The following is a 26291-nucleotide window of genomic DNA, read 5'->3' as shown; positions in this document are numbered from 1 at the left end:
TAGGGCTCTTGTGAAATTGACTCCTCATAGCGTAATAGTGGAATCCACAGATAATATTTATAAAGAAAGAATGGGCAAAATTTTCCAACTACTTTCTAGCATATTCCTGTAAGTTTTTGCTTCATTAACCTCTTAGCTAAAAGTATAGAAATTCCAGTTGATCTCTTGCGAACTTTTCAGCTGCAACGACCACGAAAACCAGCGCCGAGCATGAATCGCGAGCATTAGGAAAATTTTCCCAGCTGCGCTGTGAATAGTCGTTAGTGCTGTCGCTGACGCCGTGCCGCAGGTGGCATGTACAGGATGACGCTGCGCCAAGCTTGCTACAGACGGTGTCTACTCAGCGATATTACCTCCTCTCAATACGCGCGGAATCCGTGACCTTTCTGTAATCCCTACCCACTCGCGTCATCTCCTTGGAAAATTGCAGCCGATTGTTCGCGGATAGAGACAAGAAAAGTAAGGATATATTTGCAGCGGTAGGAAAACGCACACCGCGATGCGTGCTGGTCTAGTTTAACTCGAGACTAACACCGTAACTTCGACAAGCACTGATGAGGTCATAATGATGGAAGAACAAAGGAGTGTAGCGAAAAACGATAAGCAAAACGCACGGAGAAATGCACAAACAAGCAACTAAATATAACGAGCAATGGTAACAACGGCACACGTTACTGTGTGTGAGTGTTCCACGGCAATCAAAGAAAATATTGGAATGCGGCTGAAGGTCTGCTTACATTCCATGAAAGACAGTGCCTTCCAGGGGAGGGGTTTGTAAGTGGATGTGTATGAACTATAAGTTTGTTGCGGTAGCTTCTCTGGAGCGACAACATTTCTTCGATGCCAGGTAGAGGTTCAATCGTGTGCCACCTGTTTTTTAGCAAACGCATAGCTACGTCTGGCACCCTCTATACATTTCTTTTCCTGCTCTTCAAACTTCACTTGTGTCAGTAATCTGTTTTGTTGCTGCAGCGCCACGCGAGGGCCAGTAGCAAGTGATGGAACTAACGCCCATCCCATTCGGTGCCGCACCCGATGTACCGAAACTGTGCTGGTGAGAGCGTAATCCAGCGCTCCTGAACTTTCCGAAAGAGATGTCACTGCGCGCCGCACTCTATCGCAAGCCCCTCCGCGAGAGCGCAGTATACGTAGAGCGTCGGATATTAGACTGCACTGGACCTTCAGATTGGCTCGCATATTTAACTGCTGTGACATGCTTCGTAAATTACTTGACAATTTTAGAGCGCAATATTTCTGGTATCGCCACACGAAAATGTCCACAGTAAAAAAGAGACATACCCCATTTGGAGAGGGGCGAACCATGATGTGCTCGGGTCCGTGCCTTCGCAACAAACCACAGGCCTGCCGATGCAGCCTCGCACCCACAAATGCGCGCGGGCGGCCATCTTATCGCGCTGCACTTTGTCGTAACCTTACGGCGATGGTGAAAGTTCGGCTTGAGGCTCGAAAAAACTGCCACAATAAGTGATTTCCCTGACGTAATTGTGCACTTAGCCATACACTGGCACCGGTGTAAGACTATTCTAGAACTTTCGTTCATTTGTAGTGAAATGAACTATATACGCTGCTATTTTCCAATGCGTACCTTTACCTTTTCGCGAGGCTTTTTATATCAAAGAATATTAGGTAAAGCATTCGTTATCACCGTTTAGAATAGTAAGATATGCACGAACTAAGAGATGCCTCGTTGAGAAATAAGTCATTGGATATTGTGCGCGCCGCGTTATGGCGGATACGGAAAAGAAACATTGATAAAAGCTCGCAATTTTCTTTTTTTTTTTCAATCTTTTGTGTTACGTAGCAAATAAATGGCAGCGGAAAGACGAGTGCCGTCAATCCGGAAACCCAACTTATCGTTGAACGTTTACAAAAAATTTAACAATGAATAAGCAATTGACATCTCACCATACTTCGGTAAGAGAAGTCACGCAAAGTAGTTATAAACAACCTAAAGCTACGCATCGGGCTACGGCTCCATGCGCGCTTACGTAAGACAGTCCTTTCTACCTTTCCCACTGCAGCTGCTCCTCTGGCAATAAAGTTCGCTCTAGCTTGCTCAGGGCGGTGGCGCCCATCACTTTATCAAGCATCAGTGTTCCGCCGGCTTCGTTTTTGAGCAACCTCACGCTTTTCTTAGGCTCTTCTTCCCCGTTTTCGTCGTTGCGAAATTTGTGAGCGCTGGAGCGATTGTGTTCCGTATCCGACAGCGCACGTAGCGTTTGTCTTCCTGTCGGAACCGTCGCCTTCGGCTTTAGGGAGGCATGTCCGAAGGCAGCAGCTTCGCGCTGCTTCCGCTCGTGTTCCTTCTGGTCCTTTTGCAGTTGTGTGGTTGAGGACCCGCTAAACTCGGCGGGTGGCGGGGGTTTCTTGGGTCTGTCTTTCCGGCCTTCGAGCAATATCACCTCGAGGGACACGTTGCTGGTGTCCGGAAGGATGAAGAACGCCGCGACGCCGCCGGCGAACGTGGCGCCACTTGCTAGGCACGCTAGAACCGCCAGCCAGGTGGCGGAGGGGCCAAATGCCGACACTAGGCTGATGACGGTGAGCGCCGAGGCCCAGTGGAAGACGCAGACGCTGCCAAAGTCGAAGCCGCGGCCTCGAAGTGGGGCTAGCTCGATGGCTAGCACCCAGGTGGCGGGACCAAGGCCAATGGAGTAGCCGATGGCGAAGACGACCTGCGAGCAAAGTCGTCGGTTATACTGCTGCAGCAGGGTGCAAGAAAGAGGACACGTGGGTGGAAACAAGGCTGTCTGATGCGTTCCTTCCAAATAAGTGCTTTACTCTGACTTCCTAAATTTCGTTATTTAATGTGTGTGGTATTTTTTCTTCGTTCTTTATGGCGCAAAGGCCAGGGGTGGCATTCTGTAGCGATCACTTTCTGGGACACAATCACTTTCTCGAGACTCGGCATCGAACTCCAAGTAGGCGAAGAACAATGCTCCTGACACTGCGTGAACTGAGAGAGCGCAGCACAGGGTCGGGAACGCTGCCTGCCGTGCACCTTGATGCGTTTGCTGTCCAGCCTCGCGAAATCTTTCAAGCGATATCGTGTCCCCGATAGCGATCGCACAAGATTAATGGTTCTGAAATTGGTGGTCGTTCTTTATAGTCACCTCGTTGCTGAAGCTTTACATAGTCGACAGTAGCGCCAAAACATACTGCTTAGCCAGTGGAGAAGCAAACAAAGGCGCCCAGCATCTCTGTTCACTTAACGCGAGACAAATGTGTCCAACACATGAACATGTGAAAGTGTGGAAGCTAGGACTGACCGAACATCTTTTGAAATCGAGCTCAGAAGCGCCAAAGTTTCCCAGCTTTAGCTGAGCAAAGCTCAATTGGTTAGAACACTCAGATGAGCGATATAACATGTGCCGTTGTCGTTTGGAATGCAGTTTTCTTTTCTCCACAGAGCTAGCAGCCGATGTAGGTGACGCTGAGGGTGTGATAATTGACAGCCTTCGTCCACTTTCCAAGCTGTGCACGGTGGCTAATTACGCCCACACGCTACTGTGGGGGTAAACAGCGCGTGGCCCCCAGCAATTATCTCCATATATATATATATATATATATATATATATATATATATATATATATATATATATATATATATATATATATATATATATATACGTCACTGCACCGAGAGACCCACCGTGGTGGGTCTATCGAGCTCACGGGTTAAATTCAAAGTCTCGAGCTCACGGGTTCAATTCTAATCGCGAAGGCCACATTTCTGTGGTGTCAGGATGACAAAATAACGCCCATGTTGCGAGCTTTGGGTGCAGGTTAAAGAGCCCGATGGGGTCACAAATTAATCTGGAGTCCGTTACTACGGTGTGCCTGTTATTCAGAGCGGGGTTTCGGTACGCAAAACACCATAGTGTCTTTTTTAGGCGACGAATTTCTTTACCTAGTCAGAGCCAAGGTGCATCCTGACAGAGCATGTCGCCGATGAGCGCGCACCATAATGCGGCCGCTCGCTGGCCGATATTGCTTCGGCGCTTTGTTCCTCCTAGTTCATGCGCGCTCTCTCTCACGCGCCCATTCGAACACCCATACTGTCGCGGCCCTTCTTTGCTGCACTCGCCGATACGGGTGCACGCACCTCATGAAGACGTCGCTCATTTGCCGTAGTTGCCTTATGTTGAGCGTCGGCCTCTGCTTGCAGATACAAGAATGTAGATCAAAAGGAAGGAGCGGAGAGGGCGCCAAGCTACACGTAAGGAGGAGAGTAAGAACAACGTACGCGTTTCCGTCGCCTATATATATATATATATATATATATATATATATATATATATATATATATGCAGTCCAGCTGTTTTCAGAATCATCCAGGCATTTGAGTGCGACACACCGAGCTGTGCGTTCACGCTGCGCGCGCTTTATATATGGCGTGTAGATTGGGCGCCATGAAAGACAAAACGTTGGAGTGAACCTCATTATTTAGGATTGAAGCTCTCTGACTCTTTCTTGTGAAGCTGCCGGTTTTCTCCAGCAACTCGTAAGTGTTGAGTATTGTCATCGGGCTCGGTCGCGTACCCGGATGCCAGCTTCGAAATATTCTTGCAGCCGGCTGTCTCTGTCTATCTGCAGCTCCTAGGGCAAGAATCATGTCTTTTTGCTCGTTGGAAAAAGGCACCACAAAATTTCTCGCGCTTTAACAGCCGATGCACGATAGTCTGTTTATGGCTGTCTGTAATTACCACCTACCACAACCACCACGTCCGTCAATCATTTTACGCAGCCTAGGAGATAATGGTTGCTAGCATAAATCGAACAGCCAGCGCTTGCGTCGCTGCCCTGTCGCTTCTTAAGCGGCAGCGCACCTGTGGCTGTCTGTGCGCGGAAGGCTTGGGAGGAGTGCAATCACGACGCGCAAGCGGGCATGTGAGGCTGTGTTTCTGGTATTTCACGGGAATCCGCAGTGAGCTGAAAAACAAGAATACTTCATAGATAGAAAGACAAACTGTTTACTCGGACGTTTCTCAAACCGCTCTGCAACTTTCTAATTGGAATTTTTTTCCTAGCTTCGTTGCTTCAGAAGCTAGTTAACTAATCTTGACTAATTATCGAATTAAACAAAATCAAAAATAGCGTGAGAGTGCATACAAAAGTGAGCAACATGCATTTGGTCGCGTCGTCTTTGAGTGCATCGGCACATTCTTAAACTCTGGCTGAAGTTACCTAAAACACCCTGCATAATGCGTCAAACAAGGCAAATAAACATGTTGCGCAGTCACAGATTCACAGATCACAGAATCCTAAGGTCCGCCCTCCTCCCTCCGCTCCCCCAATGCACCGCGCGCGACGGAAGACGGCGAGCTTCCGGCCCGCTTTTGTGCGTTGCGCACACAAGACTGACCCACCACCTAAATATTCCTTTTGTGCCAGTCATATTGAATTGTACACTCTCTCCGTAAATGTCACCTCCTTTACGCATCAAGTTAGCCACTTATGCACAACATTTTTTACACGCGGTGATATCTTTATCTATGGCTAAACACATCTCTTATTTTTCTGCTTCAGTTCAGGCTTTATTTTGTTTGAAAATCTTGCAAGCAACCACCATTAAATTTTTAAAAGGCATGGCGCTATGCTGCACTTCGTCCTTGGTGGTATTATATATATGCAAAAGATGCACACAGAAACTCCTCTGGGAGTAGTTTAATTATGTGTAAACATCGTACCACTTGCTCATCTTCACGCACCTCGGTGTCGTTATCAATATCATGAAACTTGATACGACCGGTATTAACGATAGCGGCTCGGCAACACGAGCTGCTACGGATGGCGGCGCAAGGCAAGTAAACTACTGCAGGTGGCGGCACCAGGTGTGCTGATGACGTTTCGATCATTATGAGCGTGTCATATCATTATGCGCCGCACGGACCATATCTTGAACGCGATCTGTGATGCAGGCAGAGGGTGCCAACTGCTGATAGCTTCGTACACTGTGTTCCCGCTTCTTCGCGCTGAAGACAGGCGCGCGGGTCCATACCTTGAAAGCGATCGGTGAAAGGGGCAAGGTACGGCATGTGCTGAAAGATTTGTGAGCGCTAATTTCTCGCCGCTTCGTCCGCATGGAAACGACAGGCAGCACCAAGGTTGAAGCCGCTCCCTGCTGCGGACTCTATCTGTATTTTATGCGTGATTTCGAAGAATTTATGCACTTTTCGCTTTACTTTGCTAAGTCTCTGGTTAGTGCTTGAAACCTGCTGCACCTCCGCTGCGTGTTGGCCCGGTATTGTACTATCAATGGAACCGGCCTACGTTTTTATTTTTACTTGACGGACGGTTTTCTCGTTGGGTAAGAAAAGGAATGCTTACGCATTTGAAAATAAAAGGCACTTTATGCAGAAAACGGTTTCAAGCACACTCCTAAAATTGTCAGACTAAAAACAAAACATTAAAAACAAATGCAAGCAAGTCACCAAGCTGTACTTGAGGCCTCAAACGCGTGCTCAGTGATAAAGAGGGGTTACCTGTAGACCTACGAAGCTGTATTCCGCGAAAATTGTGCGTGTGCTTCGTGTTCTTTCAGGCTGTCACTAGCACAACTACAGAAACTGCGCCATCGCGCCGAACACAAACGAATATAGATAGAGATATATGGAGATTCTCGGACGAATTAATTTTGACGGAGTGGTGACATAGAACGGTGCACGTTCGATGATTTGAGACGTCTTGTTCAACTAGCCAATGCAGCGTGCACTTAAAGTGATCGTCCGAGAATATGACCCGCGTTGCGAGATGATGCGATTGCAATAGAGTTTTAGAAGGTGGTTCAGATAAGATGAATGTGCAGTATTTCAAACAAGCCTGACCACGCTAATGCAACATATGCGGCTCTAGAGCGGAATCTGACAAGGCGGAGTTGCGTTTCACCTTGACACGGAAACTTCAACTCACATCTACAAAAATACGCCAGTTTTGGCTGCTCTAAAGGACAGTTGCCAAGCATGAACACCCTTGGTCCGCCGAATCGTTGCCAGCTGTCAACAAACCGCATCGTTCAGAGTGCGCGCGAGATCCGTTCATGTGGTTTCAGCGTACAACAAATTTTGCGACACGGTCCGCCTTGCGGGTGCCCGCACCTGGTCTTCACCCAGGCGTACGCGGGTGGAATGGCGGGGTGGATTGAGGTGGATTGGGGTGGATTGGTGGACCGCGCTTCCAGGACGCAGACGCGTGCTTTTCGAGGCACTTTGTCGAAGACGAATTCAGCGCGGCGTTTAACGCCTGCGATCGCCTTTGGTTTCAATAGCGCGTCGTCAGGGTGTGGCAGCCCTGTGGCTGCCCGCACATGTGGTGGTCCCCGACCGAGATTTTCCGCGGGATGATGAGAGTTCTTTCGGAGTTTGCCCCACGTGCTGGGAAAATGCTTCGCATTGACTTAGGTAATCATCGAAGGTGGTTTTTGCTGTAATTTTTTTGGTGAACCGAATTGTACGAGTGTGCCGGAATTGCCCCGTGATATTCGGAAATGCTCATGGTTTGAACATTGCGTTCAGTATTGCGCGCAGTCACACAGAATACTTTGATACGACCTCATTCTGGTGTCCGTTAAGAGCAAACGGGAGGTGGACTGACATGTTAAGTTTAACCTCACAATAAGTGCATTCTACCAAAAATAAGAATAAATATTTAGGGCTAGAAAGTTGCTTTGGGGAATATCTGATCACAAGGTCAACTAGCTGAAATTTAGGCGAGACACTTGTCCTCAGCCTGGCGCCGCTGATGCAGCAGCGTAAACTTATGCCATGGAAATGTACTCAAATTATTCTACATCTTGAACAATTAAAGCCCGGTATGGAATAGGTCAAATTTTTAAATAAGAAATGGTTGGAAAAATCGCAATGTTGTGCAGGTTTTGGATGCCTATGCATTGTCTAGGGGCTTCAAATTCAGTGCCCTCAAAGGCAGATCCCTAAAGGAAGAACAGCTTTTTTTAAAATTTTGTTCTACATTTTTGCAACCATTCGGAAAATTTAGCAGACGTGAACAACTGAGCCACCGTGTAGAGCCAAACCGCCCAGGTCGACGTCGTGGCCGCATAGTTTCACAGGGGTATATGCGGTTTTGCTGCCGTAACAATTATAGGGACGCCCGAGACACATTTGCGCTTTCGCCGTCGTTGTTGTCACCCTGCTGTCATGGTATCGACGCGCACTGGCGGCCTGCACGCAAGGAGTTAGGAGGTTCCCAGAGTAGCGAGATACACGCGGCACGTATGTCTACCAAAATAAGGGAGCCACTTGGAGGCACCTTCATGTTCCGCTCAGGTGATCCAGCAGCGGAGCCAGAGCCCCGTTCCGCCTCCCATCGCCAGCATGAGTGTTGCGCCCGGTGGGAGCTCAAACACACCATCCACCATACACTATACATACACCAGCGCGGTGCATAAGGAGGTCCAAGCTGAGCGTACGGTACAGTTCAGGCTAGAAAACCCTGGCGGTTTATGTTATATATTATTTCGCGTGATATTCAGTTGCCATGCCTGCAACGCCGGTGGAGGCGCTCGTCATCACACTAGCCTTGTGAAACGCCTTAATAGCTTTAACGACTTTCTCCCTGCTGCACAGCATCAATGATCACGTGTGCTCTAATGCAAATAACATAGCGCAATAAGGAAGAGAAACAAGTCGAGATAGGACAAGCGCTTGTCCTGTCTTTACTTGTCCCTCGTCCTTACTGCACTATGTTACTTTTATTACGATGAGTACCCAACATGCCCAAACTTTCTCCCTTCTGACGTGCGCCGAGTCGGGACAACGTGACACTCTCACATATTGTTCGAACACTGTGTGATGAGCTTCCGCGGAATCATAATCCTTGCTATCGCTTTGTAAATATACTATAAAAATATATATAAGCTATATGTATATGCAATAAAAGATGCTATATTGTAAATAAGGCAGCGTCAGTTTTGCGATTCTTGCGGGCGAATGTTATTCACCTACCGATCAACTTAAAAACGCAGCTGTACTTCCTTCATTTACGCTCTATACTTGAATATGGAGGTGTTTATTGTGACTCACATACATCTGAGCTTATAAATAAATTAGAAGATACACAGAAGAGGGCAATTAGATTTGCTGTTGGTAACTACAGCAGTCACCTTAGCATGACAGAAAGCAAACATAAACTTAAACGGCAGGAGCTGAAGGTCTGTCGAAGGCATGCCACAATAAACTTTTGCTACGATATTTATTATTCTAAAACAGGCATAAACCACTAACAATACATCCAGGCAGCACATTAATATCAAAGTGAGTGGACCACTGTTCGAAGGTCAGGGAATTTTCTTGTAGGGGTGACGTCTTGCGTTATTCCTTTTTTGTTAGAGGTGTTCGAGATTGGAGCAGTTTGCCATCGAGCATTGTATATATCACACCATATGATGCTTTTTTTTCGAGGCATTGACGGAACGGTTCATGTAGCTAGTTAAATCTGTAACCTCCCTGCTGTAATGTCCTACGGGGCGATGTAGGTAACTAATAAATACAAAGTAAATTAATGCGAAATTGCCCAACTTTTTTTGATAACGTGACCCTGATGTCATTTATATGACTGTGCCTAGGTTGCTATCACCGTCGACGCGAAGTTTAGGTTCACTGGCCCGTAGGACAATAAAAACTGTCCCTTTATGCAGGGCTACAATAATTACGAAGCTGTGTGAAAGAGTGCATGCCCGCGCCCCTCTCAAGATGGCCGCCATTGCCGCAGCAGCAGCAACGCCGCTTGAACGGCGATGGGGAAGAGAGCTTCCCATTGTCCCGAGCTCGCACGACCTGTTTGGTCACATGTGTCGCCTGAGCGTGGCGGAGGGACGAGGCGGCTCGGCGAGCGGCAGAGCGGTTTGGAAGACAGAGGAGGTTGGTCGGGCACCGGGGGACAGCTGAAGATATAGTCAGCAGGCTGAGATCTCCAGGCCGAAGCCTTCACCGGTCGAGCGACAGGCGGTGCAAGTCCGTCAGGATCTTCGGCAGCGAGTTTGCAGCAACCCGACGCTCTTCAGATCGCGACCTCGGCAAGCACGCACCAGATAAGCCTCGTGTTCCAGCCCGCTCTCAGAACTTTCCGGCGGACTCTCTTTTCTAATCACGTTTAATCTTTCATTTGTTTATCCATCGCGTGTTAATTTTTGTATGTTCTGTTAGAGTAGTGTTTGCCGTATTTATTGTCGCGTATATTTTTCATTTGTGGCGCGGATTTTTTGTTATTTCGTGAGTGTTAATGGTTCCCACGTGGTGGGCTTAGTGTCGCGCGAGTGGGGTCAGGGCGTGTGTTGTGTGACCCGCACGCCTTCCGCGAGCTAGGACCCACTACTGGAAGTTGTATATTCTTTTTCTTTCATTATGTCTCGCGCATGATTTTAATTTTATTAAACTGAATGTGTGTGTTGCACGTCACCCTCCGTCTCATGCGTCTGGTTCACGGTCGATCAGGCGTGGACCTTATCGCCGGTCAGCAGTCGAACCCTCACTAAACGCACGCGGGGTGGGTTTGTTATCGCCCCATCCCCTCCAGTTCGGAGAGTGCGAATTCCCTCACCACCAATCTTTGACAAGTTGACAATCTCAGTCGTAGTAATTGGCGTTTCACGTGAAGGTATGCGAGCAAGAAAATGATCCCTAAACTTCCACAATTTTACTGTAAGCGTACTTTGCATGCACTGGTGATGTCATGTCCCAGGGCGCTATCCAGGCTCCCGTCAGGGGTTGAGTAAGCGAAGAAGGCGCTTCCCAGAGCCACCATGCTGCACGTACACACAGTCACCGAAACCGCCAACGGCTTCACGCGGCCGACCATGTCCAGTAGCTGAGAGGCCAGTAGCGTAGTCACCAGCTGCATTGCAAACAGCATATCATCGCTTGATTGGAGCGGAACATCTGATAATTGTTGAGTAACATGGTTGGGAAATGGCAATGCGAAGACTCCGGCTGCTTTTGCAGAAACTGTCCCACTGAGAATAGCTTTTTCGCGGCGAGAGGATCCCGAAGCGCTAGCGAATAAAATGGGGCGAGAGAAATGTGGAAATAAGACACTGGTATAAACGCCAACTGTGTTCCAGATAAAGTCTTCTGGGACATCATGCTTCAGGTGTACGTGAATCAATACAACGTGAGCTATTGTGCTTAGGAATATTCGAAACAAATACAAGTACGGTTTATTTCTTTTCGATTTAAAACACATAGCATTCCCGTTGTGCTAAGTTCTCTTCGTATGGTCGCCACTCGTATATGCAAACGATCACTATTTCTCTCGCTAATCTGCCTTTTAAACAGACGCGTTGGTTTGTGCTCCTAATTTCGAGGGATTTGACACGATAGCCCCGTGTCTCTGCGTTCACGCAATGAAACTCAACTGTATCACTGAAATTTCTTCTTTGTGAGTTGGTTAAGCAGCTCGCACTCCTGACCATATTCACTGAGCAACTCAAAATAGCCTAATGTAGCTTTGTACGAGAACAACACATTTCACCAAGTGATAAACGCTTTTTGTTTTCGTGATGACTTTGTGTTACTAGTGCAGTGTCTAGCAAAATCGCATGACGACCGGCAAAACTGAGTTATTGGAGACAACGTAAAACTGCCAATTCGGGGTACAGATACCGATTTCCTTCTTCCTAAGCATGGCACTCTCACAGACCTGGACACAAATCACGGAAAATAGCCGCGATTGCCCATTGACTTGCCAGCAATACACGCTGTCGCAAATACAAGGTTTCGAGAAGATTGCATTTTGTACGCAAGCCCGACAATCTTTCTCGGACATCAGCTGTCACTCAGCGCACTCTTCTTTGAAAGGGGCCAGCATTGATCGAAAGCGCCTCGTACATAGGACGCTTACGAAAGTTTAACGCAGCGCAGGTAACGGCCACCTCATTGACCGCATGACACGGATTAAGAAAAATATACACAGAAAGTCCTCCGGAAGTTGCCTAACTATTCGTAATCATTGTACCACTTGTTGGTGTGCGCGCAGTGCGGCGTCCTTATCAATGAAATTAAACTTCTTCCGACTAGTACAAACGACAGCGCTGCGCCGACACGAAGTGCTGCTTCCGGCGGTGCAAAGTGAATTGATGACACTAGCAAACTACTGCAGTCGTTGGCAACAGCTGCGCTGATCACGCTACGATCACTAAAATGGTTACCCCTCTTTAGCACCTTATCCAAGGGCGTCGAACTGTTATGAACCGTGATCAACCGCACTCCGGCGGCGGCTACGTCTGGCGCCGCGGCGAGTGTATCTTGAAAGCGATCTCCGACGGCGGCAGAGAGCGTCGACTGCTGACAGCCTGGTGTGCGTTGTGTTCTCGCCACTGAGTTCGCGTTGGAGAGACGCGCGGGCACCAATCATGAAGGTAATCTGCGATGAGGGCTCAGTGAGGCGATGGATGGCAGCTCCGTGTGCTCTGTTCTCTCGCCGCGTTGATGATGATGATGAAGTATGGTGTTTTGTGGCACAAGGGCCAGGTTTGGCCAAAGAGCGCCATGACACGTGGTAATGTTGACGATGAATCGCGGAAGATGTGACTTGGCTGTGAAGTGGCCTAAAAATAGTCGCTGTAAAGTGCGTAAAATCTACATGCTATAAAATTATGGCGATGACTAATGACGAATACTATGAACATTAAAATCCATCGTAGAAGAATGATGCTACATATAAAATATATAAGATGGTAAAACTACTTGGAGCACTGCTGCCTCGCCAGAGCCCTTGAAACACAAGGGCCTAGAGGCGCATGCTATACGAAAGAGCTATCACAGCGGCATCCTCTGAAGAGAGGACCCGCTACGAACATGTGGGGCTAAAAACATGGAGGACAACATCTTTCAGGAAACTTAGGACTGCGTTGGTGTCAAATACCGCGTAGCTCATGTTGTCGGTGTCGGTGTCGCCGCGTAGCTCATGTTGAAGCTAGAGGCAGCACGAAGGTGAATTTGCTCGCTGCTGCGGCCGCTACCTTGAAAGCAATAATCTTACGGGACGGACGGATATTGTCTTCCTTGGGTGTGCACAGAAATGCTTACGCATTTAAAAAGGCCTGCGGCGGTGACACACCGCTGCTGTTGCGGGTGGAAATTTGAGGTTTTCTTTTCTATAAAGTTTGACGACTTACGTGCGTCAAATAAGGGCGCCTTTGCGGGACGTCACGGTGAGAGTCCCCTTAAAAACCTTTGCTTTACGACAACGCAAACGTAAAGAAGACATCAATAGGCAGGGCGCCGTCACGTGCGTCGCACCATAGGTTTCCAAAAGAAAAGAAACCATTTCATTCTGTGGCACTCTGTGGCTATGAAGGGAAAGCTACGGGGTGGAGCTTCTGCACATCTGTTACCTAACGGAATAGTCCGTCAGCGGTTGACAGTGCTTTCAGGTGCTCGGAACAGACGCTGAATCGACGCAGCTTTCATGTGTGGCGCTTTCGTCACACATGTGAGGGAAAAGCCGCAAGGAGAAGGAAGACGCGGAAGGGAGGAGTCGCAAAGTAAGTACACTTTTACACATAGTGGTGTCTTCTGTCTTCTTTAACTGTTGTTAAGAAGGAGTTTATGCTTTCCCTTCCCCAGCTTAAAATACCTGGGATAACAACACGGGACCCTTTTCAGAAGCGCTCTCACTTGTGCTCGCTTTGCCTTCTGTATGTATTTCTATACATAGACCCAGAAAGTTGTCCGCGAGTATAGATCGTAGGGCTTACGGACGTCAGAATTGTCGAATGATCTAAAAAAAATTCGACGCGCTATGCGCTCGTAACTAGGTTCTGAGGGTACCTGAAAAGAAACGAAAGGTCATTTCAATAGTTCCCGGCGATCAAAGATTGCCAGAGCGTCCTTTACGACAACCTGCGCTGACTGGGGAGCCATGGGTGCGACGATGTTGGAGCACAATATTTCAGCGTTATGCTGGACAAATGAAGAAAGCGAGTAGTGTACGTATAATGTGCAGCTACACGCAACGTCATTTCTCTAGAACGTAATGCGTTTAGTTTTGCTTGGCAACGCTAGTCAAACTGTCTGATAAAAACGCAACCGATAAGACATAGCAGGGCGGCTATCACAGTTCGTTCTAAACCAATGCGTTGCCGTGAATGAGAATTTTACGTTATACAGCTTTTTCCCTCCAAAGAGCTATTTCTGGTTCCTGCGGAAGTGGGCCCACTAGAATTTTTTGCAAGAGCCAGCTTCGGCAGATATAAACACAGGATATATGATCTGCAAAGTCATGCGCAAGCAACCAGTGGCAAACCACAGTTACGTACGAGGAGCTTTCTGGATTCGGCGCCTGTTTTTCAGGCCCTGTGGATTATCCCCGCAACCCTGCCAGAGCTCCGAGATTTGCGTCGTTGACTCAAAACGCTTTAGCGCTTATCGCTAACGCCCTCAGTTAAGGACATTTAAGGGTGCAATGCATAACTGGAAAAAAAATGGCAACGCTCTTAAATTAGGACTTCTGTACCTAGCAAGATTCTTTGAATTGAATACGGGGGTTTTACGCTCCAAACCACGATTTCAGTGTGAGGCACGACTTAGCGGGGGACTCGTGATTAATTTTTACCACCAGGGCAAAGTCTGCCCCCCCTTCACGGGAAGCTGCATTCACGGGTTGTTTAAAAGCGGATAGTGTTCACCATATACAGGCATGCACAAATTTTCAAGTAGAAACCCTTGAGTAGCTATCACGCCGTAAGCAATCAAGCAACTTGTCTGGTTTCTTCTCTGGCGCCTTTGCTGGTGCAAGCGCATTTTTCGCCAGATACGCAGACTCGGGCAGCCGAGTCTCATTTCAGTAAGCCGGACAGTTCTGAATCAATGCGTTGTAAAAAAAAATGCAAATCCCACGCACTGTGGGAATCGATGTCAGCGAAGCCTCTTCTGCTGTTTGCATTCAGTGGCGTTATTTGATGGGGACATATTTACAGCATACGACAGTCGTGACGTGATGTCAAATGTTACCTTGCCCGCTCCGCTTGTATCTGTTGTTCTTGCTCGGTTCGACGATTTATGCGAGCCTTCGTCTCCTCGGCGTTAAGCGCACGCTTCGGCGCCATTCTGGTTTTTGCGTTGCCGCTCGCAAAACTGCCTCCTCTCTCTCTGTCTTTTCTATCGCTAACATTCTCATCTCCTCCCTCTACTATCATTGCTGTTGCGGGTTAGCATGGAGATAAACGCGGCAGCTCCTGCACTGCATTTGGGGAGAAGGGGGGAGGGGGGGGTGCTCACGCCTAGTTACGCTTTCTAGAGAGCATTGCGCACATGCGACGCGGCGTAAATGTTGACACGAGCTTCTCGGGCCGTATTTCCTTTGTGCCACTCTCCTGTCATGTACTAACGCGGTAGCGTTAACGGCACCGTGTCGCAGTAAACCCGGTGTCGACGCCGTGAGCGTCGCTTGGCCAATAATCGTCCTGAACCCCAACTTCGCAGGCCCTCCACGTGATGCATACCTTGTGTACATTCTTTACCATGTTATTCCTCGGAATTTTGAGAATAATTGCTCATCATCAAATGTCATGAAACAAGGCACCAACAGCGCATGCCTTTTATGATTTTTTTAGACATGGCTACGTCTAAACCACGTCCCAACGCTGCCGGCGCTAGTGGCGTGCCTCTCAACTACGTCCCGACGTGGTCAGCGTCAGCGGCGTGCAGTACCACAGCAGCAGCCACGGAAAGCCGAAGAGGCAATGAAAGCGTCACTTAAAAAAAAAACCTTGTAGACAAATAAATGCGCGTGATCTCCCAGATAGTTCTAACGTGAGAAGGATGTCGTCTCACGAAAGTGCCCTTCGCCGTGACCAAGTCATAATGACAACATGGAGGTGAGCATGATATCGCGGGATGGAAGCGAATTTAAATAGACCTTAACAAAGCCCTATAACCTGAAAAGCGTCCCTAAAGCTTCGATATGACATCCTTCAGAGCCAATGGAGCAGACTTTGGACGTAGAACCGCATGAATCAAACGCTACTACGAAATGAACTAAAAGCAGTGACTTCAATACAGTGGCATGAGCGTTCTCGCGGTTCCTGAAGAAAACACTGTTCCGAGAAAGCAACTAAATAACTGCTTTTCGCTGTAAACAAGGGGAGCTTTTGTTCGCCGCAAACAGAACTGCCTCGCCGCGTCACGTTTTTTTAATTCTAACCTTATACATACGAAAAAATTGCCGACGACTGCGTTACTTCCTAATACGAAGTCTGAGCGCAGCTCTTCAGCTGTTTCGGCCTTTCGATATATTGAGGCAAAAAATTCGAGCAAGACATGTGTGTACAGTCACAGACAATATTTTCTTCTTCACACATATTCCTTCTTGGAGAAACACTCTACTCCAAGTTCTTAATTTTCATGAAGGAAGCCTTGTGGTAGGAGAAATAGATGGATATATGCTCGACTTGCTGCATCAATGCCAGGTGCGGCGTAGCGTATATACCTCTGGATTCTGGCGGCGACGGCGCTGGGCCTCTGCTCGGGCAGCTCGTCTAGCAGCAGCGGCGGAATGACTTCCACGGGTTGCCTCGCTCATGGCTCACAAAGAACTGGCTGAGAATAAACTATTTATATCAGACGCTGGGCACGTCGGGGCTCGTTGGCCGCGTCCAGTTACGCACGAAGCGTCGAACCATTGGTCGAACAATAAGGCCCGTTTATAGTCCGACGTTATCGGCGCGCGGGCGAGCGTCGTTCGCGATCAGTCACGCTACGTCGGTTGCGCTGCGCCAGCCGAGATACCATACACTCTATATTTCAACGCGCGTGCCGTAGGCTGCTTATCTTCGGAGCATGCGCAGAAGGTTCGCCAAGTCGCGCGCCGTCCGCAAAAGCCGTCTGCGGAGTTGTGTTGGCGCCTTTTTCTTCGCGCGCAATGCATTGTGGTGCCAGAGTTCCGCCGACTTCGACGCGCGAATGGCTCAGGAGCCATATCGGCGCCGGGCCCGTCAGGGCGCCTCGGAAGCCGCCGGTTACGTTGGCTGCGCCGGTGCGCCCGACTATTGGCGGCGAGGAGTTACGGAGTCGCCATCTATCGGAAGCGCCTCGCTGGCGTAGTATGAGGGATCACGTGGCGCGATCCTCATAGGTTTTGCTGTCAGCGCTCACTGAAAACACCACGCGCGAGCTCTCCCGGACATTTCTGTAAGTAATTTCGAAACGAGAGAAGTTTCTTACTGTCTAAATAATAATCTTGGGCAAACTGAAAGCACACAATCGTTTATAGACGCTATCTCTTTACCGAATACGTACACTGAACGCCACTGCGTCCGGTCGCCGCGATGGAGTCTCCCGAACCGGCTTCTTGCGTGAAAGGTACAGGTAAACGCTCAGAGCAAACTATGTGAACATATAGTGCCTGTATAACTAAATGGAGTGTAATAGAACGAAGCCTCAATGCAGCGATCGCGCAGATTCGCAGCGACCGACTGCGCGTCTGCGTGCTTGTGCACGCACTGTTTCGTTTTCTCCGCGCGCGCATTTTTGCACCGTGCCATGAGCTTCAGGTCGCAGAATATGAGCATTTGACAGTATACAAGCAACCATTATTGCGTGGGCGCTATCAGAGCTGTTCAGAAATAATTTCATTGTAGAGACTTCGATGCCTGCGGGGACTGTGATATGCCGTCGCGACGATTCAATCTTTTTTTCTTCTAAATTATTTGACCTTTCAATATTATTTCTCGAGTTGCGTCGCACTGTATGTTTATCGGTGTTGTCAGCGTGCGATTTCCCGCTGCTCCTGTTTTGTGATCCAGTGCATTAATTCATAACACAAACGTGACCATATGCCATGCTTTTTTAAAATGTGCTTCTTACCGCTGCCTTTCCACTCCATTGAACTTGCCAGTATCTATAAAATCGACAAGTTCATAGACCAAACCGTCATGACATTAGTCGGGCAGCGGACTCGGGCGAGCGTCTCAGTGCGCGTTTTCAGAACATCGAGGACCGGGCGCTGTAGCAGAAATCTTCCTCGCCCTCGCATCTGTGCTTGCTGCATACCCGAGTTGTAGCCGATGACTGTTTGCCGATTTTATGTTTCGCGACCCAAGCTTCACGCAGTTTCTTGTCCTGCGGCTACGTGTGAATAAGGCTGACACCGGCCTCCGTTACGTGCGTCCCGTCATGCGGCACCGAGCAGTAGCCTACCATGTTGCGCGCCTTCAAGGGCAGCGACTACCTATTGTAGTGCTTTCAAGCGTTGTAAAGGAGACACTCGAAGCGGGAAAATCTCGCTACTAAATGAGGACCGCAGCGTACGAGGGAATTTAAACTCTCGTTTTCAGCTCGCTTCGGCGCGCCCGAAGCAGCCGACGCGGCTGCTATGTCCACGTGATCCCTCCTAGCACGTCACGCCGACGGTGGCGCCAGCTTTTCCAGTGGTGGAGCTCGAGGCCAATAGAGGGGTCGTTTGCGCCGACGTGACGTAGCGTGCGCGCGCGCGCGCTTACGTTACGTCAGACTATACACGGCCCTATAGACGCTCTTCTCGCCAACGTCCCGTAACGTGGGCGCACGTTATATATTACAGACTATATTACAGCCAAGCTGTATATGGCTAGTCGATTCGTCCGTCCGTCTGTCGGTCGCCTGTACGCCGAAAACACTGCTGGCGCAAGGCCATGTGCAAAACAAAAAGAGAGAAAGAGAGGTTCGCGATTAGCCACCACTATCTAGATAGCACAAGGCCTGTTTACTCCGATCCACGCCTTCATGCTACCTGACCAGAAGTTTCTATTTACAAGGCTGGCGTGATGACAGCGGTGCCGTGGAAATCACTGTGGCCTGCTCTGGAGGACACCTGTTATATTCTATGGCAGTAGGGCCAGGTAACGTGACGTCATGGATCGGAGTGAAAAGGCCTTGTGCCACCTAGGTGGTGTTGGATTAGCTGCGCCAATAGCGACGTCCTTGCCCTCTGTCGCAGCCGAGCGCATGCCCAGCAGTTTCTCTCCCGCTCTGGAATGGGTAGGCCACGCGTCATACGTACACCTGAGCAGCAAGCGGCTTTCGACCAGCAACGCCGCGAGCAGAACCGGGAACGAGCTCGTCTACGTCGTGCCCATGCCCGGGCACAAGAACAGTCTCGTGCAACCGAGCACGAGCAGCAACTGCGTACCGACGATCCGGCAGCCTACCAAGCCGTTGTTTAATGAACCGTCAGGATTAACTGAGTAATAAACAACGAGACTGCACGTTTCAGCTTCGCTGGTTAACCACCTGTGCGGAGTGCTTGGGTGGTGCTTTATTTTGGGCCTTAACGGCTCGATCGGCGAGCCGATGGTGAGCACTTTCATGGGCGAGTTCTTGCCGTCGCTTGCCGAACGCTGCCAGTTGCTCGGGGAACACGCAACGCATGGCCGTCCCATTCGTTTCCCGAGAATGAACTGAACGGAAACGAAGCCGGCGCAGCGCGAGCTAAACCCTTTCCTGTCTTTTCCCTTCCCAGCGGAAGCGAAACGGCTCTGACTGGTCGCGCGCGTGGCGTGAGCGCGCGCCTATGCAGCTGGAATCCTTCCTAATTACTCAAGCTCCGGCGCCGGCGCAGCTGTTGTCAACTCATCAAATCGCCCTTTCCCGCAGCTTCTCTCCACTGGTAGCAACTGGGTGTTGTTTTTTAATGGTCGCGGCAATGCTACCGAAACTTCTGAGCCAATACAAGCTTCGCTTGAAAGTAGGATGGTTTCTAACTTGAAACATGCTGCTTGTACATCAGGTGTGCTAAGTGTATTTGTGTACAGGACCAACATGAGGCGGTGTTATTTCAATGGCTTTGAGATATAGGTGGGTTGACACCGGACGTTTTTGCAGCACCTCCATTCTGAAAACTTATGACCACGTTTGGACGAGCTATGCCCTGCTTAAATGGGGCTGTCCGGTGGAGGCTCCGCTCGTCATAATAGAAAATGAGTCTAAATACTTAGGTTTTTAACGTTATATGCCGAGAGTGATGCGGTATGGCAACCTTCCATGGCTAGCACTCTCCCCCGAATGGTGAGCCATAGTCGGACATAGCAAGATCAGGGTTATTTAGGAAAAGCATGCCTCCAGTGTTCCGCACCTGCACACTGGCGAGCATGATGTAGAAGTCGCGCGATGTCGATGTGGAGCTGGTGCGTAGGGGTCCGGTGGCATAGTGCATGATCATGTTGACGCCAGAAAACTGCTGCAACACTATCATCATCACGGCGAGTATGTAATGGCGGACGCGCGTCGGTGACTTGACATAGATGACCTCGATGGCCTGCAGCACAATTCGTCGCGTTAACGAAAGCACTTTAGCAGCAATGAAATAGACATAGTGAACGAAAAGTATTGACCGTATTTCTACTGGCGCGAACTTTTGTTGAGTCATATTGCGCACTATACGCGGCCAAACGCTTAACGTCAAAGAATGGCCTGTTGAGTTCTACATTACTAAATGGAATAAAACGCGATTTCTTGAACTTGGAGTCCTTATTACAAAATAAATATATTTACATTTGCGTTATGCAAATGAATTATGGAACAACAAGCGAGCAAAGCAGATGTTAGCATACCAATAAAAATATGACTTCTCATTGCCAGAAAACGACAGTACTTTCTGCGATAAATAAAAAAATATTATGTGCCAAAAGCACTTTCTGATTACGAGGCACGCCGTAGTTGAGGACTCCTTAAATTTCGACCGCCTGGGTTTCTCTAACCTGCACCTAAGTACACGCGTGTTTTCGCACTCCGCCCCCATCGAAATGCTGCCGCCGTGGCAACGGTGTTCACCGTTGCCACGGCGGTGAACACCGTGGACACCGCGGCAACGGTGTGCCGCAATGAACACCGCGGCAACGGTGTTCTCGCACTTCGATGTATATTGAACTTCATGGTGACGTGGACGCCGACAACAATAATTCGCTTGACAGGTCCATCTAATTTCTGTCGCAATAAAAGAAATATAAATATGCGGTATCAAAAATATTTCGTTCTTAAAGCCTCTGTGTGTTAACTACACTCGCGATGCAACATCTGCCGGTGCCCATGCGCAAATGCAAAACATGATGCGAGTTCATGGCTCCATGGCATGGAAGCAGGCGAAACAACCAGCGGGACAGTGTGAGTATTGCACTCATCTCAGACTGCTGCTCGAAACTGCTGCTCTAATTGCTATGCCAAAGCATGTAAAATAAGGTAGAGTTTACTGCTCACCATGATTTTATTTATGCTCTGCAGCTACCATTGACAGGCTACCGCGGTCTATCGTCAACGTTGAGTCATTTCCCGTGGTGGTAGCAAGGTCAGAATACTTCCCCATACACCTACGAGCGATGTGCGCGTGGTACAAAATCAGACTGATCGGGATGCACATTTTTACGGTTATCAACAGTTCTTCGCTCTATTCGTGGCTTCAATAGTTCGTGGTCCGTGGCAACCATATAGTGAGTGCAGCAAGATTTTCAGCACATAGCGGGAGGCCAGAAACATTGCCTCACACACATCACATCAGTGTGTGACAGAGCCCAATACTACCACATCTCAATGAAAGTTGACGCTGTGTGTACTCCCTATTTGCTAATAGGTGATAGATAGCTTGCCATTTCCTTCTGGGTACAGTTCCATAGATGCCAGGGCCGAGGATGCCTTACGTCATCACGGATGAGTATCTGAACGAAATTCGCGTCGTCCCTGCTGTGTGCATGAGTGAGCTTTTGTTGATATGCTCTCTCTAAACTCGCTATGCTCGTCCAAGGCTTCTATGCGTTTATTTACACTCTTTTCTAGTATTCATACAGCCTACTGCAGCTCTTCCTTCGGACCTATAAACTCCTTAAAGTACGCGATTTTTTATTCTGAAGGAAGTCAAGCCAGACAAATGTGGCGTAACAGCTTTAATTAGCGTACGTTAGAAGGGAAAGTTACCTTGAAACATAACAAAAATGCATTTTCGTTAACAGTGTTGTCTGACGGTAAACTGCCAATCAAGCGTCACCACGCTGTCCAAACGACTTCACTACAGTGATTGCATTGGTGCTGGCGGCGAACTAGAGCACGCAATGCTTTGCATTAGCCCTTTTTTACGTTGACACTCACTATCAGCTTCACTTACCTGCAGCTCACCATCGGCCTGCGAGATTACGAAGCGTAGTCGCCTCAACGCCGCCTGGGCCTCGTCGTGCTTGTCTTGTTCCATTAGCCAGCGCGGAGACTCGACTGCCCACACCGCGAGTAGCGCAGCCAAGGCCGACGGGATCGCGCACCACAGGGCCAGCAGCGACCAGTCTGTGAACCGTCCCACCAAGTACGCGTAGAGCACGCCCGCGGCTATCCCAGTGTGTACCGTCCCACACTGTGAATGATACAATCAGCGAATGAATGAACGAATTCGCGTACAAACTTAGAAAGAATGAACATAAATCTATCGTATGTGCTCGCATAATGTTCACACATCTCGTCATTGGCAGTAAAGAATGAAGGTTCCTTTCGCCGAGGAATCACCACGCCCTACAGAATTGCTGCATCGACTGTTGTCTGCTGAATTCAGCTAGTGATGATCATAGAGCATGGCAGCCGACCACCATATGCTAAGTGTAATGCACGCAATTGACCATGTGTTACCACAATTTATACCAAACCACAGAAGGCAAGGCTACCGCCATATTTTGAAGCTTATGAGTTGCACGTGGGTACCTACCATCGGCTTTTTATTTTTTCCAGTTGCTTATCCATCGGGCGTTGTGGAAGTTGCACGTCTAGTTTCAAGCAGACGGCCGATGACAGTATAGATGCAGCGATGCGGCTAGTAATAAAACCGCCATTACCGACGTCAGTGATGACACCGATTCTGAATAAGCCGAGCTAGACTCACTTTATTCGGTCGTTTAGTGGCTGTGGGTCTAGCTAGTGTCGGCAAATAAAATGCCTTTGCAGTTCCTGCTTCTGTAGAACATGTGTTATAATGACAGTGGTAACCGCGGCTTAGAAGTCACATTTTCTTTAGAATTACTGTAGCTGACTGGACAATGGCGATTCACAGCCACTTCGCTTTCAAATTTTTGTCGAGTCCTCATAACATAGCGTTGAAATTTTATCAGAGTAAGAACCACACGCCCCTATTTAAGATGAATTTTCCGCCTAAGAAAGTACGACAATTATGGGAGCAAATACGGTACTAGCTGTAACAGGCGGATAGCGTACCGATGCTCTTTATGACAGGTAGCAGGCTCCGTGGCAATGATACTTTGTGTAGTGCACAATGACGTTTAGCATTTCTCTGATAAAAAGAGGAAATACACATTGTCTGAGCATCAGTGTAGAAGTGGGTGCGCTACAAGGCCCTGCGACAAAAAAGTGAGGCGACAGTTGTTTTTGCACAAATTTTCAATTGTGACTGTCACACTGCGACTCCATATTGTGAATCCCATATGGTAACATGATGTCTTCAAGTTCTACGCAATATTTGCAATATATTGGAGGAGGTACAGGATACAGTTCTACTTCTCGGCGTAACATAGAACTATGTAGCAGACTTCGCCTCGGCTCTGAGATTGGAGAACAGTGCGACGGATAAAGGCGATGTTAAGTCACTTATAGTAGAGTGACATCCGTCGTGGTTTATTATTTTGCTATCATCGCACGTTTTCCAGCTGTGATGCTACTGGCGGCGAAGAATGACCTCACAAGTCGTAGCACGTCAGTATGAAATGGCTGGAACGTGATTATGGCACATAAAGTAATTGATAGTTGCACACTGAGCATAAAAATACAGAAAACATAGAAATTTCATTTCCCACATGGGAGCCAAAACATTTTTTTTATATGTAGTTTTGATGGTCAGCGCCAAACTTTCAACTACTTACAATCTGTCCTCCCGATCAGACGGGTTTCAGTCAAACTCTTGATTTCGTCATGATGCTGTTCAACATGATCTTTGACTTGAGAGACGCAGTACGGGTCTATTAGAGGCCGCAAAAGGAGGACTTGGCCTGCTAATTCTGAGGCCCCATATACATTGCTCGGATAGTAGTGGCCACTAGAAGATGGGTATCGACATTGCTGCGCTTGTACTCCGATTAAGAAGAGGACAATGCGAGTATGCATGAGCGCTGGCAGTCCCCGTCACCTGAGCGTCAAACTTCCCCAAACCGCCAGAATTTCACCACTGGCGTCGACAGGGGTGGGCGTTCTCCTAGTCCCCGCCGTGGAAACTAACCGCAGCGCCCTCCGGGATCAACGTTACTAGACCAGCTTCAGTTGTAAAACTCCCCGCCCACGCACTTACAGCCGCTGTCGCCACTTCTGTGACAGCCGCCAGATGGCAACGCTGTCCATCAGGCTCCACTACAGACGCCTCGTCACAGCCTTGAGCTCGAGCGGACGGGCAGTTTGCGCGTGTTTCAAGCTCGCTGGCGTTCTCCCTTGTCCGAATGAGTGATACCACCAGAAAGCGGTATCCACCTACAGCAATAAGATTTATCGCGCCAGTTCGTTAATACTGAAAGAAGGGTAAACTGCACGAAAGGAAGAAACGCATACAGCGAAGCGCAGTAGCTGCGTTTCTAAATTATACGAGGAAAATGCCAGCAAACTTGAGAGTAGAAAAAATCAAAGAGACGGGAAGATGGCTTGTCACCACCTTCCTGGTCACCACCAGCCACCTTCCTGTCTCTTTGTCTATGTCTGCCTCTTGATTTTTTCTACTCAAGTTTGTTGGTATTTTCCTAGTATAACCATGTACCAACTAGCCCAACAAGCCACTCTCATGAGCGTTTCTAAATGTCGTGTGTTTCTTCCTGTCGTCTTAACGTTTCGCGCAGTTCAGGCTCACGAGCCTGAATATCTGGCCAAAGTGCGTGATTGTAGGATGATCTCCATCCCCACCGAAGCTTCTCACCACGCCAAAGAAGCGCTAGAAAAAGAAAGATGAGGTCGGTCTTTCTACACACAAGCCACACACAAAAAAAAAGAAAAAAAAGGAAGTCGGATTTTTCATTCCGTGAAGATGCTTAATCAGCGAAGCTCAAACGTGCGGCCCCTGTGTTTATCACTGGGTTTTATTCCCGAGGGTTCATTAAGGTATTTCTCAGTTATGAGGTTACACACACAATCGGCTGCGACGGAGAGAGCGACGTCACTGACGGTATGCCCGCAGTCCGCAGTTGTCACTTGCGTTCGATGTCTCGAGTTAGGTCGGCGGCGTGGTTAGCAGCCTTCGCCTGCGATTTGCCGCTTGTGATTTCTCGAAATTAAATTTCTTCAAAATTTAATATTTCCGTTACGTAAGACCATGAGTGGCTCATACCCCCGTAAACGCGGCCTCCCCATTACGACGACAGAAGTGAAGTGAAATTCTACGCTGGAAAGATGAACGGCCACGCAGCCAGATGTGAAAGACGAAGAAGAACGCGGGAGCAGTGGCACGAGCGCGTGCCGTTGATTTCGCAGACTGTTCCCGGTCGGCACGAGGAATCGCTCTGTTGCACGCCGAGCGAAGCGTCGCATTGTTGTGAGCACAGAAAAAGTGATGCGCCGAACTGTCGACATCGTTCCGATAGCGGCCTATTAGTCAGGTACGCAGCACGTCGGCATCGTCTGCTGATATTATTAAGAAACTCGGCGAAGGCTACAGTTCCACGCAGGGCATGCTTCCTGAAATTCGCCGTCCACAACGAACCACAGAATACACCAGCGTTGTACCGCGTGCATAGTCCGGCCCGCCCGCGTAGCCGGCCAGTGAGGAAGTGAAGCCGGGCGCGACTGCAGCGCCACGAAGGCGCGGGCCGGTGGCCGTTCCGCGCAGCGGCGCCGAGTTTTAAAACTGAAGCTAGTTTAGTAACGTTGTCCGGGATGAAGGTTGCCCTGTGTCGATACGCCAAAAATACCCCCTACGCTCCCCACAAGGGCGATCTCAACACGACGAATACTCATGCCGACGACATTGCCCGTGCCGATCTCATGGTTCTGGTGGATGGGTATCATTTACCGCCCTTGTTGACACTGTCCCAGACTTCTCGATTATGCGGCAAACGCTGGACCATCGCATTATGAAAGTGAAGACGATGTGGACAGGGACTCACATAAGAAGTGCCGGGGATCAGCTAACGGGAACATGCGCCGCCCGAATCTACATCAGTGATTCCAGCTTCGTTGCAACCTTCACCATTCTCCCGTCTACTGCAAAGACCTGATCTTGGAATGGATTTTTTGTGAAGTCACGGCACTGTCATAAACATTTCGGAACGTATGGTGACGTTTTATGCCGGCCCATATGCCGATGCCATGAATAACGGGCAA

The 26291-nt window shown here is 48.8% G+C and overlaps 1 protein-coding gene across 3 annotated transcripts in view; it reads right to left on the bottom strand.

Annotated features, from left to right (window-relative positions):
- Positions 1 to 1771: 1771 nt before the first annotated feature.
- Positions 1772 to 26291, bottom strand: part of LOC135901010 (solute carrier family 2, facilitated glucose transporter member 8-like) — a 40031-nt gene continuing 15511 nt past the window's right edge. For 2 of the 3 annotated variants that reach the window (XM_065430638.1, XM_065430639.1), the window contains 4 exons: positions 22108 to 22347; positions 20089 to 20271; positions 10690 to 10872; positions 1775 to 2696 (listed from right to left, as the gene is read on the bottom strand). In XM_065430638.1, coding sequence (XP_065286710.1) covers positions 2025 to 2696; positions 10690 to 10872; positions 20089 to 20271; positions 22108 to 22347 — 1278 coding nt within the window. In that variant the 3' untranslated portion in view covers positions 1775 to 2024. Of the gene's footprint in view, positions 2697 to 10689; positions 10873 to 20088; positions 20272 to 22107; positions 22348 to 26291 lie in introns of all 3 variants that reach the window. The other variant, XM_065430641.1, reaches the window with a different exon arrangement.

Source organism: Dermacentor albipictus, chromosome 2, assembly GCF_038994185.2.
Source record: "Dermacentor albipictus isolate Rhodes 1998 colony chromosome 2, USDA_Dalb.pri_finalv2, whole genome shotgun sequence".
NCBI lineage: Eukaryota > Metazoa > Arthropoda > Arachnida > Ixodida > Ixodidae > Dermacentor > Dermacentor albipictus.
This window is presented reverse-complemented; position numbering and strand designations above follow the sequence as displayed.